General features: G+C 35.2%; 1 protein-coding gene and 1 long non-coding RNA gene across 6 annotated transcripts in view; both read left to right on the forward strand.

Annotated features, from left to right (window-relative positions):
- TTBK2 (tau tubulin kinase 2) overlaps positions 1-18,071 on the forward strand; it is a 77,065-nt gene that overhangs the window by 29,440 nt on the left and 29,554 nt on the right. For all 5 annotated transcript variants that reach the window (XM_068193389.1, XM_068193393.1, XM_068193390.1 and 2 more), the window contains exons 4-6: positions 2,624-2,697; positions 3,722-3,862; positions 5,169-5,273. In XM_068193389.1, coding sequence (XP_068049490.1) covers positions 2,624-2,697; positions 3,722-3,862; positions 5,169-5,273 — 320 coding nt within the window. The remainder of the gene's footprint in view (positions 1-2,623; positions 2,698-3,721; positions 3,863-5,168; positions 5,274-18,071) is intronic.
- Positions 16,889-17,927, forward strand: LOC137475743 (uncharacterized). Its single transcript, XR_011000055.1, has 2 exons — positions 16,889-17,066; positions 17,794-17,927. It is a non-coding gene; the product is annotated as an uncharacterized lncRNA (long non-coding RNA).

Genomic DNA, 18,071 nt, shown 5'->3' on the forward strand with positions numbered 1-18,071 from the left:
TAATAGGCCTAAGCACATTCTCAGAGTTATAAACCTGCCTTTGATTGTATGTATATTATTAGAACCCTATTTCACAGAAACTGTGAAACTGATAAGAATAGCTGTTGGCAGAAGTGTAGGGATGTACTATTTCCTACCATTCTTTACTTTCAGAAACTTTTGAAATTAAAACATCATGGTCATTATTGTGGGGGTAAAATGAGTAATAACTATGTGGTGTAATGAAGTATATAAAAGTAGTAACTTTGTATATGGTGCAGTGACTAATGAAAAACTTCAGAGAAGTTCTTTTTGAGCTAGCGAAACATGCTGGAATATGTGAGTAATTGTATGACTTCTCTCTTAATTATGAAGGAGGACTAGGCTCACTGATATGGCCATTTATTACAGCTTAGTCATCAATTACATCTTAATTTTTTTTCTCCCTGCTGTCTCCTAATTATTGTTGCAGAATATTGTTTAACTCTTTAAGTTCCTTACTTTTGCTTTTTTTTAAAAGAAAGAAATGTGCTGCAACAGATGGTTGTTTTGTTTAACCATGTTGTTAGGCCATCTGTTCCCACAGTCAGATGGGAGAAGACAGATTTATCACATCTCACTCAGTGAGAGTGAGACTCACTCAGCTGGTTTCTGTCTCACACAACCTTACAGACTTCTCCCTCACTCATTTACAGCTCTGGAGCGTAATTTAGTGATGGGCTGTGTCTGGTGTAGGCTGTGAACTGCTGTAGTGCTACACTGCAGCAGCCTGAGGAATGGCACACAGGCTTAGCACCCTCCCTAGGAGATTTTTCAAGGGCAGAGTTGTTCCCTGCAGCCTATTAACATCATCTTCTCGCCCTGCAGCGCAGCAGTGTAGCTCACAGGTGTAAGAAAATACTGTTTTCCTGCTGAGGAAAAGACTGTAGTAGGTGTGTGTAGTCCCACTAGACTGGTGGAGGATCATTCTGTTTGTATAAGGCATTCAGGCTTTAGTTCTGTCCTTCTTCTTTCCTCAATTTTATATAAAACTTTCTAGGGAATTTACCACACAAACTGAGTTGGTGTTCCAGTCAAAATGGGATTTCTCTGACTAAACTGAGTTTTAGACATTTACTGAATTTGTCAGATAAAATCTAACTAATATATGTTTCTCTGAAGATGTTCCTTCAGAATACCCACAGGTGGCTGTAAAATTAATCATAAATATTTGAGATGAGACTTCATTAATGGAAACTGCAGCAATGAATATACAAAGTTTCATCTTGATAAATTTGCTATTAATCCTTTTTCTTCATAAAATTATACTGTCTGTAACATTGCCTGTCTTGAACAAATGGAGGGAAGGAAAAAGTGGAGGAAAACCAGTTAAAGTTTAGCACTTACATATTTTGAAAATGTAGAGATTTCTTTTAAAATAAATTATTTTGCTGAATCCTGTAAGATTTTCTTTGTTTAAAAGGGCCTACCTACCTGTTTTAATTGGATGTGGCAGGCAGCTTCCTGAGGAAGCGAGAAACAGGCAGCCATTTTTCTGTGAATTGAAAATATTTAGAAGCTGTAGGGTCAAGTTTTAGAGCTTTGATGGAGCTACAAGTGCAGCAGTAGCAAAAGGTCTCCTCAGATCTGTAGCTAGACATTATGGTGTTTTGAAAACGGCAATGAGTAGCGTGGTTTGGGATTATGACATTCTTATAATCCAAAGGGTAAAGAAACTCATGATAGAAATATTAGGTGACAAATTTTACACATCTGTAACAATCACTTGAGATCATCAGCTTTCTGTTGGCTGTAGCTTCCACTGCTGTGAGAAAGGAAGGTAAATGGCCCGAGGAGCTTTAACCCTGCAGTTCCCTGTTCTGTCATAGAATGGGGCAGAGTGGGATCATGAGGGGTCCCAGCTTTTCTCCAAGTCAATGAACACTAGTACCAAAATGACAAAAGATTTTCCCATTCTGTTTCCAGCTGCAGCCTTTGGCTTGCCTTTTTCTCTGTATTTACCCGGGGAATATTCTGCTTTGATTTACAACTGCAGGACAGTAAGGAGATTATTTCTGACCTATCTTCTCCACCATTTGCTTCTAGGACAGGAGGAGGCTTTAAAGAAAATCAGCTTAAACAAAAATCTAATTTTTTTTTTCTGTTTCAGTATACCTGAGCTGAATTTATCTTTTGTAGCTAAACAGCAAGGATTGTGTTCTAAAGAAAGATATTAATAAATTGGATTAGTTGAATTACATTTTCTACAATTTTTTCGTATAAAACATAACTCACAAGTAACACTACTGTTTTCTTTCATCATGGCGTCTGCAGCTTATAGAAAAGAAGAATATTGGCTAGGAATATTGTCTATTACAAACCATTAGCTTTGTAAGAAAATAACCTTTTCCAATCCGAAGTGCCTCAAATTTGTGGACGTTTAGGCATATTGTCATGCATATTTTCTTATGGAAGAATGAGAGCTGCGGTTATGGGAGAAAGCTTCTCTTTAATTGCAGGTAGAACTAACTTTAGTTTTATTGCTGTTGAACTGCATGGGACTTAATTTATTATTTTACATATTTTTCAGTAATTTCCTAGGTATTTACAGGAATAAACCACAAAATTTCATTATTATTGGCTAATTTGCTTCTTTTTCTCTTAGGAAAAGATCATGTCTGTAGATTCATAGGATGTGGACGGAATGACAGATTTAACTATGTGGTCATGCAGTTGCAGGTTAGTGTATCAAAGAGCTCAGTGTTTGCTTGTGTGGTTAGGTTTGTTAGCCAAGTGTATATGAAAATACTAGTAAGATTTTAGAGGATGCTAAACAAGCAAACAAAAAAAGCCCCAAAGATTACAATTGCATTGTAGTAAGTGAATGTAAATTGAGTGTATCCTTATATCTTTTTTTTTAATATATCCTTTCCATAATTCTCTCAAAAAAGAGAAAGCTTGCATCCTTAGAAAGATCTGACTATTGGAAGAGTGAACTGTGATGTCTTCTGAGATATTTTACATTTCTTTTAAGTCTTCACTTGACAATAGCTAAAATGTATTATATTAGTCTCTGCATTTTGTTGGCTTTTTTTATAAAAGTGAAAAATTATCCTATGCAAGTAAAATAAAACACTTCATTTTACTAAAAGACCTGTTAATTTAAAAAGGGATAAAATAGGTGCTTAGCACTTAGAATTATGGGATCAATGTCCTTTGTCATCCTGGTGAATATGAATACTGAAAAAAGTGTGTTCTAGTTCCTACTGTTGTTGGTCTGTTATTTTAGAAGAATCACAGTTCTGTGATGTCATGGGATTGCGTTTCCTACATAATATATTTTTCATCTGTTTGATATAATGTGTAATTAAATTATGTACTTTTCCTTAAATAAGTGAATGTGAAGAAGTCTTCATGAGCATTTTCTCAGTGGCCTTATTTTGGGTGTGAAAAAAATACAATTTTAAGTAATAGTGTTTGTACTGGTCTTCTAGTAGGGATTAGTTTGTTCCATGTTTTTAGGAATAGAAAGGTACTAAGATCGTATTTTCAAAAACAAATGCTAAATTTACTGTTGGAGATACTCGTGGACATACAGTCATTACATTTAGGTGAGATGTGTTACCCTTGAGTGTGAAAATAGGTATTGAGAGTATTTCATGGTTAATCATGAACAACTAAAGAAGAAGTAGGAAGCCTTTACAGCATCTGTGAATCTTGGTATTAGTATTTTTTAATGAAAATGTCCTTTTAATTTTATCAGGGTCGGAACTTGGCAGACCTGCGTCGAAGCCAATCTCGAGGGACATTCACCATTAGTACCACCCTGCGGCTTGGGAAGCAGATTTTGGAATCTATTGAAAGTATTCATTCTGTGGGATTCCTGCACAGGGACATAAAACCAGTAAGTCTGCTCATTAAATCAAGGCAGGCAAGTAAGATGTGGTCATTTGATGGCTGCATAAGTAAGAATAGCTTCTATACTAGGCGCTAAAATACAAAAATGAGAAGGGGCGGAAAATTGAATGTTTAATCATCAGAGCAGATTTTCTTTTCTATTAATTAATTCTGGATTGCAACAAGAGTAACTTTGGTATTTTTCAGTCTTTGTCTTCAGTTTAGGCCTCCTTGCAATTTGCTGTAGCTAAAACTTCCAGCCCTTATCTTTAGCATCATGTAACCAAGGGTATTTGCCATGAGATATGACATAATGTTCTTGACTAATGACAATTGTCATATAATAAATCTAAAAGAATAGATATTAACTTTACAGTGTATTTATAAGTCCTTCAATAGCAATTTGTATGTTTTTAATATATTTTCAACAAACAAGAAAATGAGACTGTATGAGAAAACTATTTTTTTATTGTGAAATTCTTATTAGATCTGTTGTTAATAGGTTAGTATGAGGAGAGTGCCTTCCTGATAGTATCATGCTTTTGTTCTTACTATTTATTTGAATTTATTTCTGAAATTCAATCACCTATTTTTAATATTGCTCTGTATGACAAATATCATTAGAACTCTGAAGTGTCAGAATTTGTAAATGAGGAAAAAAAATCAAATCTTTGTGTTTTCAATAGATGCAAATATGGTTTGTTATATCTGACATATATTGCTAAGTTTCCTGTCAGCTGAATGATGCTTACATAAAACTTCCAACAAATTTCTGCACATTAGGGAAATTTCATTTGCATCACTTCTTCCTGGCAACTTTTTATAAAACTTGTATTCACCCTGACCCATCCCCATTTAAACCTCCATTTAATAGGAAAAGCACATAGAGGCAGTGAATGTCAAGTGAAATTGGTGAGAAAAAATTAGCTGGAGCTAACTGTGCTTTGTGCTGAACTCAAATCTTGAAATCCTTGGTTGCTTTCCTTGTGACAAATTAGGCAATGCTGAAATTCTGTGAGTAGGTGACATGATTGGAAAATTCTTGCTGAAAATTAATATATTCTACATGATAAAGTAAGATGAAAATCTCTTTGGACAATATAGGCCACTTCAGATAGGCTGAGTTTGATGCCTGTTTCTCTTAACAATGTTTTCTTCAAATTTATTGTGAATTCAGTAGAAGTGAAAACATGGAAGGAAGGATCGAGAAATATAATATGAATTTTCTGGTTGTGTTATTGCATTCATATGTGAACATATTGACACCTTTGTGTATTCATCTATTATCTGTCTTTTTTTCTTTTTCTTCCTAGTCAAACTTCGCAATGGGACGTTTTCCAAGCACCTGTAGGAAGTGTTTTATGCTGGATTTCGGCTTAGCACGGCAATTTACCAACTCGTGTGGAGATGTCAGACCAGTAAGACTTTTTTTATAGTTGAAACCCGAATTCTTGAATGTGGTACTATGCTGTCTTTTCTTCTGGAGAAGTGTGGGAGTTGCATTGAACTGGTAACTGTTGTAAGGTTGACAAACACCATCCCAGGTCAGAAATGCCATGTGATTTATTAATTATGCTTAACAATTGGCAGTAGGGAATGAGTCAGGTTTCTGGTTTTTGGCTTGAGACAGAGGTGTACATCTAAGATATTTTGGGATAATCTGTCATCAAGTGATGAATAGGTCTTTGTTAAATATCAGAAAAATATTCCAGAGCTGAATTTCGCTTGCTCTTTTATATTGCATTTAAAAAAACCCAAAACCCAACAACAGAAAAAACTGAGGAGAAAATGTAAAATCAGACACTAAACTGGATACATATAATCTGAAAGAGAAAGTCTCAATAACTAAAACAATGACAGGACACTAATTATATAAGAGGACATACATAAGTGTAGTTGTTGTAATGCCAATGCAATGCAATCTGAGGAAGATTGTATGTAAAAGCATATGAATGAAGAAATTACGATTTTAGGCAAGTAGAGCCTCCCTAATTCACAGGTGGGCAGTTAGTTTTGGTTAATTTCAAAGTTTGAAAATGAACAAGACAGTGCCATTGTACGTGATCATGTTTAAAAGAAACATTTCCTTTATTAAGTTAGTTTAGTTTACATTTTGATGGGAACACTAAATAATGTAGTAGTCAATATTGTGTAGCATATTTATAAATGTGGTGCAAATTGAGTAGAAGCCATCTAGATTTCAGGATTTTCACTCTTATTTTGCCTAAGAAGTTGGAAAGTGGCAGATTTTTGCGTGCAGATTATGAGGTATATGATTTAGTAAGGTAAATTAGTGGGGTTCTGCTGTACTCTATTCCTTCAGCTGTAATGCTGGACACTGCAATGAAAGCAAAGAGCAGGGGAGACCAACAGAGTGCCTGCTGCTGTTGGAAAGGTGAGATAAACATTTTAAGTAGTTTATTTCTTTTTTTTTCATTTCTCAGTGTTCTTGTCGTGTTCTGTATGTTTGGCTGCTTATAAGGTTTTTTGAACTGACCTCTAATTTCAAAGAGAAAATAATTCCCGAGATTGTCTCTATATACACGCCAAAGGTAACACTTCCAGAAAAAATAAATGATAACAGAAAATTCAATATTTTTGATATTCTTTCTTTTGTAAAAACTACCTCTCACCTTTTATTTTCATTGCAGTGCCCTACAATGTAACTGAAGTAGTTCTTCAGTTGAAATTGTTTAGAAGTTTTTGACACTGTAATCAATATTTGTAGAGTGCAGTGATGGTAGGGAAAAAGATAGTGGTTTTGTTTGTATGCAAATGGTTGATTAGTTAGAAATAGTTCTTGGATAGCAAGCAGCCAAACTGTTGGCCTTCTTACTAATAGTATTTATTCATATTTTCACTAAATGTGCTCTGTGCTTCTCCTTAAGCCTGTCCTTCTAGGCTTCATTAGCTTCCTTCTGCAGATACTGCACATAATGCAGGACAATGTAAAAGCATGTTCTCCAAAAGCATAATACTCTCTTCATAAAAACATGTTCCATAGTTAAGGATGGCTCGTTGACTATTAGCTTTTTAAAACCCTAGTTTTGCTTTCCCTGTTTAATTGTCTTTATCTCAAACCAGGATGTTTCTGGCTTTTACCCCATCTTGCTGTTGGGGAGTGGGTGGGTGGCTGGGCGGGCCTTGGCTGCTGGCTGGGGTTAAGCCACAAGCGGCTGTTGTTAGTTGTTTGTTATAGACAGGTTTGGAGGGAGGATTTCTGGTTGCCAGTTTATTCTCTTCCTGAAGAGTTATGGAGTCTCCTTAGACTTCTTATCTGAAAGAATGGTCAAGGCAGAGAACTTAGAACAAGAAATCCTTTCTTGAAGATGATCCAAACTAATTCCATGCCATTTTTCTGTACTGAAGGATCCCCCAGATTTGCCTGTCATTTCCTAGGACATCTCAGTGTTGTTTTCAGAGGTGTTGTTCATCTTTGTACTACCCATCTTAATGTCAGACTCTGTGGTGAATTAGCAAAGTTAAAACCATTCTGGTAGGGAGTCCATTCAGCTCTACCTGCTTCTATCTAAATACTGTTTTGAAAAATGCGGATTTAATATAAAAAGCTTTTCAGAAAGAAATATTTAAAGAAAAAAAATATTTTCAACATTCATAGTGCTTACTGTGTTTTTCATTGCATTTTGGAGTGTCACATATGGACTATCTGTATAAAGAACTGAAGGGCCAGCATTGTGAGCCCATTTCACCGTTTTTTATTTTCTCCATGGGATTTGCATTAGCATAATTTTGCACCCTTGGATTAGGTTATCTACAATCACCTTTGGCTTGCAGCAGCCAGATGACAGTAAAACTGTTTTTGAAAGGAAAAAAAAAGTCAGGGACATATATTGTAATTTATCCACCAAGAATAAGACAGAATCCAAGTAAATTGCTTCTGTAAATGTTAATGCCACCTTTATTCTCACATTTTTTTATCCATCAGAGTCCCTTCTTCATGAAAGGCTTAAGCTTTTGAAGTCATTAAGCAACAGCAGTCTTCATGTGAACTACTGCTGCAGGATGCACTGATTTTTATGTAACTGAGGGACACAATTCAGAAGGGTAACAGATATCTCTTGGGAATCATCAGTTAGGTTTTCTTCATAGATTAACTTGGGGGCCTAGACAATGGTGTGTAGTTTGGGTCATCCATTCCATCTGACCCAAGCTTTCAATACCAAGAGTGGCATGGAGTTAAAGGGTGTAGGAGCTCAATGAGCTTTTAAAAGTGCATATAAATTGCTGTAAACATAGAAACATGTTTTGTGTTTGTAAAACCTAATGTCAAATTTCTTCTTTATTCTTCCTGATTTCCCTGGTACTTCTGTCATTGCCTTTTTTGCTTTTTAACAGAATCTTTTCACACACTGCAGTTGAAATAGCTGAAATAGCCTTTTATAGCTTCTCTCTAGAACTGCAGAATTTCCTCATCCAATCTCCAGGATATTGTAGCTGTCTTTTTTCTCTTTCCTCTTCTTCCCCACAAAGGGAATTCAGTGCTCTAAGCTTATTTTTACACATCCACTGTGGAGGTAGTAATCTGTTGTAAAGTTGGTGAAAATGGATAAAATTGTTTATAAATGTAATAGAACAACTGTTAGAAAAGGACTAGTCCTTTTTGGTATTCCGTAATCGTTATTGGGACTGTAACTCAAATTTAGCTTTTTCCTTACAGGAAAATATTGTGCCTCTTAATAAAGAGGGGTAAAAGGTCATTTCAGGAAATTACAGGAAGGAGTATTTTGAGGGACAATTTTATGTAATGAAAATGTGTTCAAGCTTTATCAGTCTGCCCCAGTGTCTGAGCATACTGTCAAAAGGAAATGCCGTTATTGCTCATCTGAAGGATCCAGGGATTTTATATTCTCTTAGGTTTTTCAGTTAGCAGAGTCTGTTTCCCACTTGTTCCAGATATTAGCCTTAAAATTAATTTGTTATAGTTGCAGTTTTTTTCTTGTAGTATCATTTTACTACAGTGGTCTATGTGAATCTTCAAAATTTAAAGAAAAACGTAAAGCATAGGCAAAAACAGGGCTTTGCACACTTTTTCATGCTACGGGTATCTCTCTCTCAGGATTACTACTGTAAAATAAAACATTTTAAACTGCTAATTTTGACATAGATTCATTTTACCAAAGTTGCTCTGTCTTCCAGCTGTCTGAATGACTATGATTGTGAGGAGCTGACTTCAAGGAGAGAGGGATATGTCTGTTGTATTCAGTTATAAGATAGTTGTAAAACATATAAACATATTGAAGAGAGTAGTGAAGAGTTGCAGTTTATTAAGTTGTATGATCTGATGCTATTAGCTGGCTAAAACTTAAAAATCAGGAACAAACATTTATTGCGTTTTGTATGTTTGTGAAAGATGAATGAAAGGTAATGGCTTCTGATACTAAATTCTATATGGTGGGGACAATACTAGGATATAGGTATTTGGGATACATGTAGAATTAAATTATAGAGTGGATGTTGATAAGGAACTACTAACTGGTGGGAGGAGCCTTCTATGGGAATAGAAAAGATCAGAAGAGAGAAAATTGAGTGTGGGAGGAACAAAAACTGCTGGGGATGATGTTAAAAGAAGGAAGGATGAAGCACAGGCAAGCAAATAAATTGTTGGAGAGGGGAAGCCAATAAATGAATTAATGGTGTAGATAAGAACTGATTACTGAAAAGCAGGGTAATTAGAATTTAATTGTAGGGATACTCTAATCATCAAGCAAATACATTTAGCAGGATGCAAATTTAGTATGACATCCATAGTCTGCTGTTTATTGCTTTTTGAGGGTGTAGTACCTAACATTTTGTTTGCTATTGTCTTAGAGATAGCTGAAGTAAGTACTAGCATATTTTTGTTTTTTAATGGAGACAAAATATAAATGATTCTTTTTGCATGTAAACCTAACTTCATACAGCCATCAATTTCCATGTCTCTGTTTACATGCTGAAAATGGAAAGTGAGGGTGTCAGCTGTGGTACAGAAATAGAAAACCTTGAGGGACAAAATGCGAAGGACATTTGCATTCTTAGCATCATCAGTACTGCAGCCAGCTCTTAGGCAGTTGTCATCGCTCCTGTTTTAAAGAGAACCTTAACCACAACTGTTTTCTGAGGTACAATTAAATTTAATACAAAGAAAGCAAAATAAAATAAAATAATAAGCCATTAGTCTTTGCTGTTAAAAAGATTAACCTTTAAAAAAGAATTTTAGGTCATAGTTCTTTAAAAATCCATAAATTCAACCACCATGTATTATCACACACCTGAATTTTGTGGTCTTTTATTTATGTGGATTGCAAATCATAAATAACTGAATTTTATTTGTTTTACAAAGAAGACAGTATAACATATATGCAAACTGAGGTGAAAAAGCTAGGGAGTAACAGAATTAAAACCCTATCCATAAGAGGATGGCATTTAGATAAAACCTTTCCATCTAATACATCAGTGGTTTTCTACTCAGTATACAGGTCTTACTGATTGGCAGCCTAAAGAATTGTTCAGATAACCAGCCAGTCAACTGAATCTGATGATTTGGACTCTGCAAAAATAATTGTAGGAGAAAATTCCGTTTTGCCCAATTTGGGATTTAGTTTGGAATGTGAGATTCCTTTATTCAGAGTATCATAGCTAGTGGGTTGAACTGTATTCAGAGGAGAATATTTTGTTTGTGAAATTGTTGTATTTTTGATAAATAAGACTTTTCAGGTCAAGGGGAGAGCTACCCTATGACTGCATCCCCCCATCTCCCCACCTTTCTCCTGCTCTTCCCAGTGACTACATTTTAGGTCATTCTTCAGTGGTTATTTAAATAAAATTAAAAGCTTCATCAGGGTTCTCATGGTAATAGGATATTTTAGCATGACCTTAATTTCAAGTGTCTAAATTTTCCTATATTTATCTGGAAACAAGTAAAAAATCAAAATTAATTTATTTTAACATTAAGTAGATTGAAATTATTTTACAGTATTTACTTCCTCTGAACATTAACAGAAATATTCAAATCCAAAGGTGACAGAGTATCCACCAAAATTTTCTGAGGCACTACACATGCTGGTAGTCACATTACTGGTGACCTGTCTGTAACAAAAATTGTCTTTGACTTCTGCTAAAGCAGGAGATACACCAGCTGCTGTACAGTCTGACCCTTAGAAAAATGCTGTGAAAGCAATTGTGAATGCAAATGTCTAGATTTTTTATTGTCTAGAGAAGCAGTTACAAATCTGTTCACATCAAACAATGCAACAATGCACATATTATTCCATATCAGGTGTTTCTGTACAAATCAGCTTAGTGCTGCTTGCCTTTCATCAGTGCCCTCAGGTTCTGAGGATTTTCCAGCAAATGAGGTTTTATCTTCAAGTTTCACTTTAAGGTACAGATGGTGTCCTAGAAATGTAGTATAAGAAGCTGAATACTTTAAAAAAACAAGCAAACACAAAACCAGAACAAAGAACCAATAAAATGGTGGAACATCCCCCCAAGAAACAAATAAACTATGCAAAGCAATCCTGCACAGAATACTTCACAAAAATGTATTGGTAGATAAAAAACCAGAGTATTATATACATTTTGAAAGCTTTGGAAATCTATTGTACTTCAATTACATACAGGAACAGAAGGTATACCTTTCTTATGTACTGGAATTTTAATTTGGTTTTTTACTTGTGAAAATCTGGGAATGGTTATGCATTTGAATTGCATGGGTGTTTCTTCTGGTAAGATTCTGGATTATTTAGATTGCTGAGGAAGTCTAGAGAATATTTCCATGTTATTCTGCTTTACCTCCTGTCATCTTGGCAGAAGAATTGCAGGTTGTTAATTTCTGTATTTGGAGGAGAACATTGTTTTTATGATGCTGAAATAGTGGAAACTATATCCATTAAATGCTTTTTATGATGGGGAAAAGGAGAGGGATAGTTTTAAGAACTAAAGGAGAGATGGTGAAGCTACACTGTTGTAAACAAAATGATCACTGCAAGTCTTTTTTCTTCTTTAAAGGCTGTTTGGACCTGTGGACTGCTTAAAGTTCTCAATCTCCTTTTCAAGTAAATGCTATTATAACAAACATTGATATAACTTTAAGAAATAAGACTCAGAAGTGGTCCACAGATAGTGTTGACTAAAACTGGTGCAGGCTTTTTTGTTTGCCCCAGTGCTCTTCATGATTTAGAATTTGTGCTGATAACTACTGAATATTCCCTTGACTGTGTGAATTTCTTATAAATAAGAATCTGTATACTGGAAGTTGTTCAAGAATAGTTACTGAGCATGGCATTCAGAATAAAATTTGGAATTAAATGTGACCACCCATTAAATTTAAATGTTTGGCAGCACCTCAGTCATCTGCAGAAAATTGTGAAATGGATCTGGTTCTGGTTTCAGTTAAAGAGCACTAAGATACTGTTTCTTCAGCAGTTCCTTGACACACCTCTGTTTTGAGTGACACAGGTCAAAGCAAAATCCAAGGACAACTGGGGCATGTGTATGAGTAAAGTATTAAATGGCAGTGGATTTAATGGAAAATCATTAAATAGTACAAGAAAGTTCCAGGGAGCTGCTTGATATCTTAGGGCACCGTATCATGAGTATAATAAATAACTGGCTCAAATGTGTTCACTGTTCTAAACAGACCTCTCTTCCATACCTGACTAAAACTGTTGAAAGCCCTGTGCTGCAGGGTAATGGTGCATGTCATTTTGTTAAATGCACTGTTCAGTCGCTCTTTCATCCTGTTGAGAAGCATTTTGTCGCTGGCATTTCCCTTATGTTATCTCTTCTCAGTAATGGCCTCTCTCAGTGCTGAACGGTACATTACAGAGGGATATGATTAGCTGAGGATTACATGTGTACACCTAAACAAGGAACAGAGTATTTATTTTTCCTCTTGAAATATTTTTCATTTTCCACAGAGCTTTTGAAGAACATGTGTTAATAAGTTTCTGTGTAATAGTCCACCGAGGCTTTTGCACATTGATGTACTTCAAAGGCGACTTTTTGTAAGTTGGCTCTTGAAGTGAATACACCATTAGCTTGCAACATAATTGTTTGGAACAATACAGTGACACACTTTTCCTCCTCAGCAATTGCATGTATGTATGCAATGTATAATATGTATAATATATATACAATTATAATATATATATAATATATATATAGTTCTAATATGTACAATAAGCTATGTATATGATGTATTGGACACCTAAGCACCAATGCTTACAAAGCAAAGACCTGTGTGTGCTGAAATTTGGCATTAGAATTTCCCAGGATCAAATGTCTGTAACTGGACAATCCTAAAATAATTTTCTTTTTTTTTTTAGTTTCTTTATTGTTTGTCTAACAAAGGCATAAAGTAATGAGAAGAAGCACTGAACACATAGAATTGTGCAATGGTTTGTGTTGAAAGGGACCTTAAAGATCACCTGCTCCCACTCCCTTGCCTAGACCGGGTTGCTCAAGGCATATCTAACCTAGGCTTGAACGCTTCCAGTGATGGGGCATCTATAGCCTTTCTGGACAACCAGTCCCAGTGCTTCACCACCCTCTGAGAAAAAAAATTCTTCCTAGCAAAGCAAAACTATGTCCAATTTTTCATTGTTACCAACTTTCTGCATACATAGGACAGGTATCTTAACCATGTATTTTGAGACCAGCCTTCTTAACAGTCTCTCTGCTTCTTTTCAGCACTTCATGTGAAGATGCAACAGCTGGGATTGTAAAGCATAGAAAATACGTAGTACATATGTATTGAACTTTCTATAAATCAGCAGAAAGGCTGAAAGAAATCATAAGCAAACAAATATTTTTAAAATTTAATCTGTACATCTTTGAATTTATTTGAGTAATGTTGGTTTATAAGCAGTATGCATGAGTTGGAAGAATTATGACAGTCATTTGAGGTTCCATTTCTGAATTAGTAATGATTTTATAGGGAAGAGATAGGAGTTAGTTTGGTGAGGTTGGTGGAGACATTATTTTCAATAGAAAGATTAAAATAACTGTTAGACTAATGGGTTTCAAAGGTTTTTGAAGTAATGCATAGCTGTAATAACACCTACCAGTGACAGACCTGTGCAGCTGTAATGATACAGCAGTGTTACACCTACCAGTGTAACATTAATTCTTGTCTGCTAAAACCTCCTTCAGGGACCTAGAGGGAGATTATTAAGGGCACAAGCTTATAGTGTATATATGTAGCATTTTCAGCATCCACTGAATGCGGTCCTTGCAAGTTCGGTTGTATTACTGACAAAGTAATGAAGGAAAGCAGTGTTACAGAGACAGACGGCTGGTGTCTTATGTGTGGCAGTACAAGGTGAAAAAAGCAGGTGGTGAATTAATGCAAAAGATGAAAAGAAGACCATTATCAATTGAATTAGTGACAAAAATAGAATGGATATATGAATTTCATGCAGTGTGACATTGTTTTGGATTGTTTTGTAACATCTCAGTGGAATCATCTTGGAATTAAATAATTAAACCAAAAATTAAGAAAATCATGTGTGGTTATATTTGAGAGGAAGATTCTTTATGACCTGGAGTTTGGGGTTTTGGGGTGAAAAATAGAGCCAAATACATGATGTCCTGCCTGAAGAAACAGTTTGATTAATAGCTATAAAAAATGACGATGATAGAATACTTTGCTAGGGTATATTGTTTTTTTCCTCCTTTCCTTTTGTGTGCAGAACACTGGTATCCTATCCAAACAATCATTAAACAATTTAACTTAGAAATTTAAATGAGACATTCTGAAAGGTGCTTATAACTGTTCTATATTCTGATTCAGGCAGTTCCTTTTTTTTTTTCTGTAGAGCTAATAGATGCTCAGGGGAATGGGCTGTAACAGCCTTATAAAAAAAAAAGAAAATAAATAATTTTTCTAGTGATATTTGATCTTAGTTTTGAAATAAATTATTCTATGAATGGTGAAACTTACAGTTTTTCTCTTGTTTTGTGTACTGCTTCTGTTATGCCCTCCAAATTTCTTAGTATTTTCAGCTTCATACTGCAGCTTACCTTTCTGATCAGTACCTAGTTACACTGTTGGGACTAGGCTTGTATTTGCATGCCATCTAAAACAAATGCTGGTTGACCAGCTGACTGGTGTCTCTTAAGATGGATGTGAGCCATTTTAACTGAGTTTTGACTATCTGTCCTTATGTCAGGGTACTAATTTGGGTTCTGTCTTTAATCACCAATTTTCATTAAATTTGCAGGTTCTAAAAGTCTTTGGGAGCTGTCCTATTTGTTTGAGATGAAAAGCTGTTGTGGTGGAAAGACAGATGTTTGGTCCAGTAAAATTGGTTTTTCTGGTGAAAATAGAAGCAAATGAAAATCAAACCAGAAACTCTGGTTTCCAGTTCTTTCTGAGCTATGGGCTAAATTCTCTGCTGAGTTACAAAAAATACTTTGAATCATTTAAAAGGAAGAAAATGTGTTATTTTATTGTGGTGATTTAACCTCAACTGTACCAAGTACCACAGAGCCTCTTGCTCATTTCCCCCACCCCTCTCCTGCCCCTGTGGGATAGGGAAGAGAATTGGAAAGAAGGTACATGCATGTACATTAGCTTGCTTGAGACTTTTTGCTTTCCATCCATAGTTGAAATAAGCCTACTACTGAAACAGTCTACTTCTGGATTTATGTAACTCTTTAAGATATGGTATTATCATTATAAATAATAAATTAGATATCTACAAAACTTAAAGAATAAGTACAAAACATAAAAAAATTAAGGTCTCCATTCTTCAATCTGCTAAGTGCAGAACAACTGTAAAATTTTTACTTACAGATATAAATAAAATAATATTCTGCTCAGTGGGGAAATTATTTGCTGGAGCATAGCTGGTTTATATAAGTAGTCTTCTTCTTACAGTAATCTCTGCTTCAGCTCCTGGAATAAGAGAAAGAAGAAAGATTGCAGGGAGCAAAGCAAACATACACATGGCAGACTTATCCAGTGTGATTTTTCACTGCAGTAAGTTTAGGTTTGTGACAGACAATAGTAGGTTGTTACCCTCTTCAGCCCACCAGACTTTCTGCCTGCTCATAAATCAGCTTTGGAACGACTGTAGTCTTTAGCTCATGCATCATGTTAGCTGAGTACTCCAGACTAAAAACTGAGTAGCTCAGGAGATGTTTTGTGTATCAAATACTGCTGTCTTAGAGATGGTGTTGCTATTTATAGCACATGCAGTAGGAGATAAATTTTCATTTATCACATGTCTATTAGAACTCACAATAGTGAAATTTAATTGTATTGTTAGTTGTTAATTTACCTTTTTACTCACCTTCTGCTGGAACTAGATAGCATAGGATCAGACAGCTACAGTCAGTTTCTGGAAATCACAACATTTGTTTAGGTGTATCTGAGGCCAAGTAATGTGTCATACCAACAACTTGTAGGAGATGGGTTGATGAAAAGTTCTATGTGCAAGTACTTAGTTATTAGTGTCTGATGTGGATTTTAAGATAGAACTGAAAGTGTGGGTTTGAAGAGCTTATATGCAGTGAAAATCAATTGAGATCTATGATATATTGTAATGGCAATTGTATTTCAACTGCTTGATCATTCCTTACTCAAATGATCACTGAAATTTTCACTTGTTTTAAACTGGTGCTAACATGTGCTAGGCATTACATTTGACTGCAAACTCTATATGATCAAAAAGGGGAGGACTGGAATATGAATTGTTGAAGCTATGAAAAAAGGTTTCAGAGAGTTGAGACTGTGTGTAGTTCCAATCATGGAAATAGATTTACGGTGGAATTTGAACTAAGAAATTATCTTTTTCGAGGGAAAAGATAAAAAAGGAGAATTCTACCTTTAGCAAAGGAAAAGAGGGGTTACATAGGTGGCTGCTTCTCTACCCATCCCCTATGGCTTTTGAATCCTACTCTAGAGGCAGCACTGCTGGCTTCTCAGTGAAAAACCTAGACACTTGGGAATACTCAGTCATAACCTGATTGATTGGGAGAACCATGGTGTGTCTCAGATCTAATGTAAAGGACCAGTATTGATTTATTTTTTCATGTTGATTTTCTGGTTTCTGTGACTGCAGTAATAAGTTAATTTTTTGCTCTGTGTAACCTTTCCAATGTTACCCAGAACAATAAACCCGGAGCATTTATCTAGAGACACTGAACTGTGCTAAGGAGAGTGATTTGCCTCCTCTACAGCCACTCCACAAAAGCAACATTCTTGGGTTTGTAAGCATAGTGTCTCCCAGGAGTCTGAAAGCTGTGTGCTTAGTGGAAATAGTTCACTTTGCTAGGAACTGCCAATTTCCTGCATGTAGATTATCTGAGACATTGCCAAGTGTTTCCAGGGCAGTGACACCTCCAAAAAAAACCTGATGTTACATTAAAAAAGTACCTTTATAAGTAGAAAAATTCATTGTAGTCTCTGGATCTACTTAATTCATCTGCATGTATCTTCAAAATAATTTTTTTAACTTAAATTTGAAGGATTTAGGATTTTTCTTTGGCTTTTTCTTCGGATTTAGGATTTTTTCTTCACAACATGAGATGTTGTGAGATGCATGAAGAGTTCTGAAACAGTTTCAGAAGTTATGCAAATGCTCAGAAGTTTGTAAGTTCTTTTCTGAATTCAGCAAACTCGATTTGACTTACGGAGCATCACTCATGTCAAGAGAGAAATGGTAGAATTATTTTATTATTATTGTGTAGTGTTGTAATACTGCTATTGAATAGTGACCAGTTCATTACTAAAAGGTATTTTATTGCATCTTGAAATATAACAGTGACATATACTTTTACTTCCAATTACAGAAACTATACTTTAAGGCAAAAGACAGTGAAAGGCTTTAGATGTCCTTGCTGGAACAAAGAATTCAGAATTTACTTTGTGATAAGCTCATAGAAACAATATTCTTTTTTTTTTTTTTTTTTTTTTTTTTCCTTCCCATCCAGGTGATTGTCAGATAATTGAAATCATGTTAGGGCAGATAAAGATGGCTGTGACTTTGACATTCAAAAGCATTTGAATTGGTACACAATGAATTTCCTCATAAGGACATTTCTTTCCCAGGACAGAAGTAGAATAGATCAGATTTTTAGTTTTTGTAAACGGAATGGGATAATTTAGTTATACGACACTCCTTAGTCTTTTTCTCTTGCTTTGTGCAGCAGCCAAAGCATTTCTGTCTTAGTTATCAAGTAGAAGTTGCAGTTGCAATGCTAGAAATGAA

This window comes from Anomalospiza imberbis, chromosome 6 (assembly GCF_031753505.1).
Source record: "Anomalospiza imberbis isolate Cuckoo-Finch-1a 21T00152 chromosome 6, ASM3175350v1, whole genome shotgun sequence".
In the NCBI taxonomy this organism is placed as follows: domain Eukaryota; kingdom Metazoa; phylum Chordata; class Aves; order Passeriformes; family Viduidae; genus Anomalospiza; species Anomalospiza imberbis.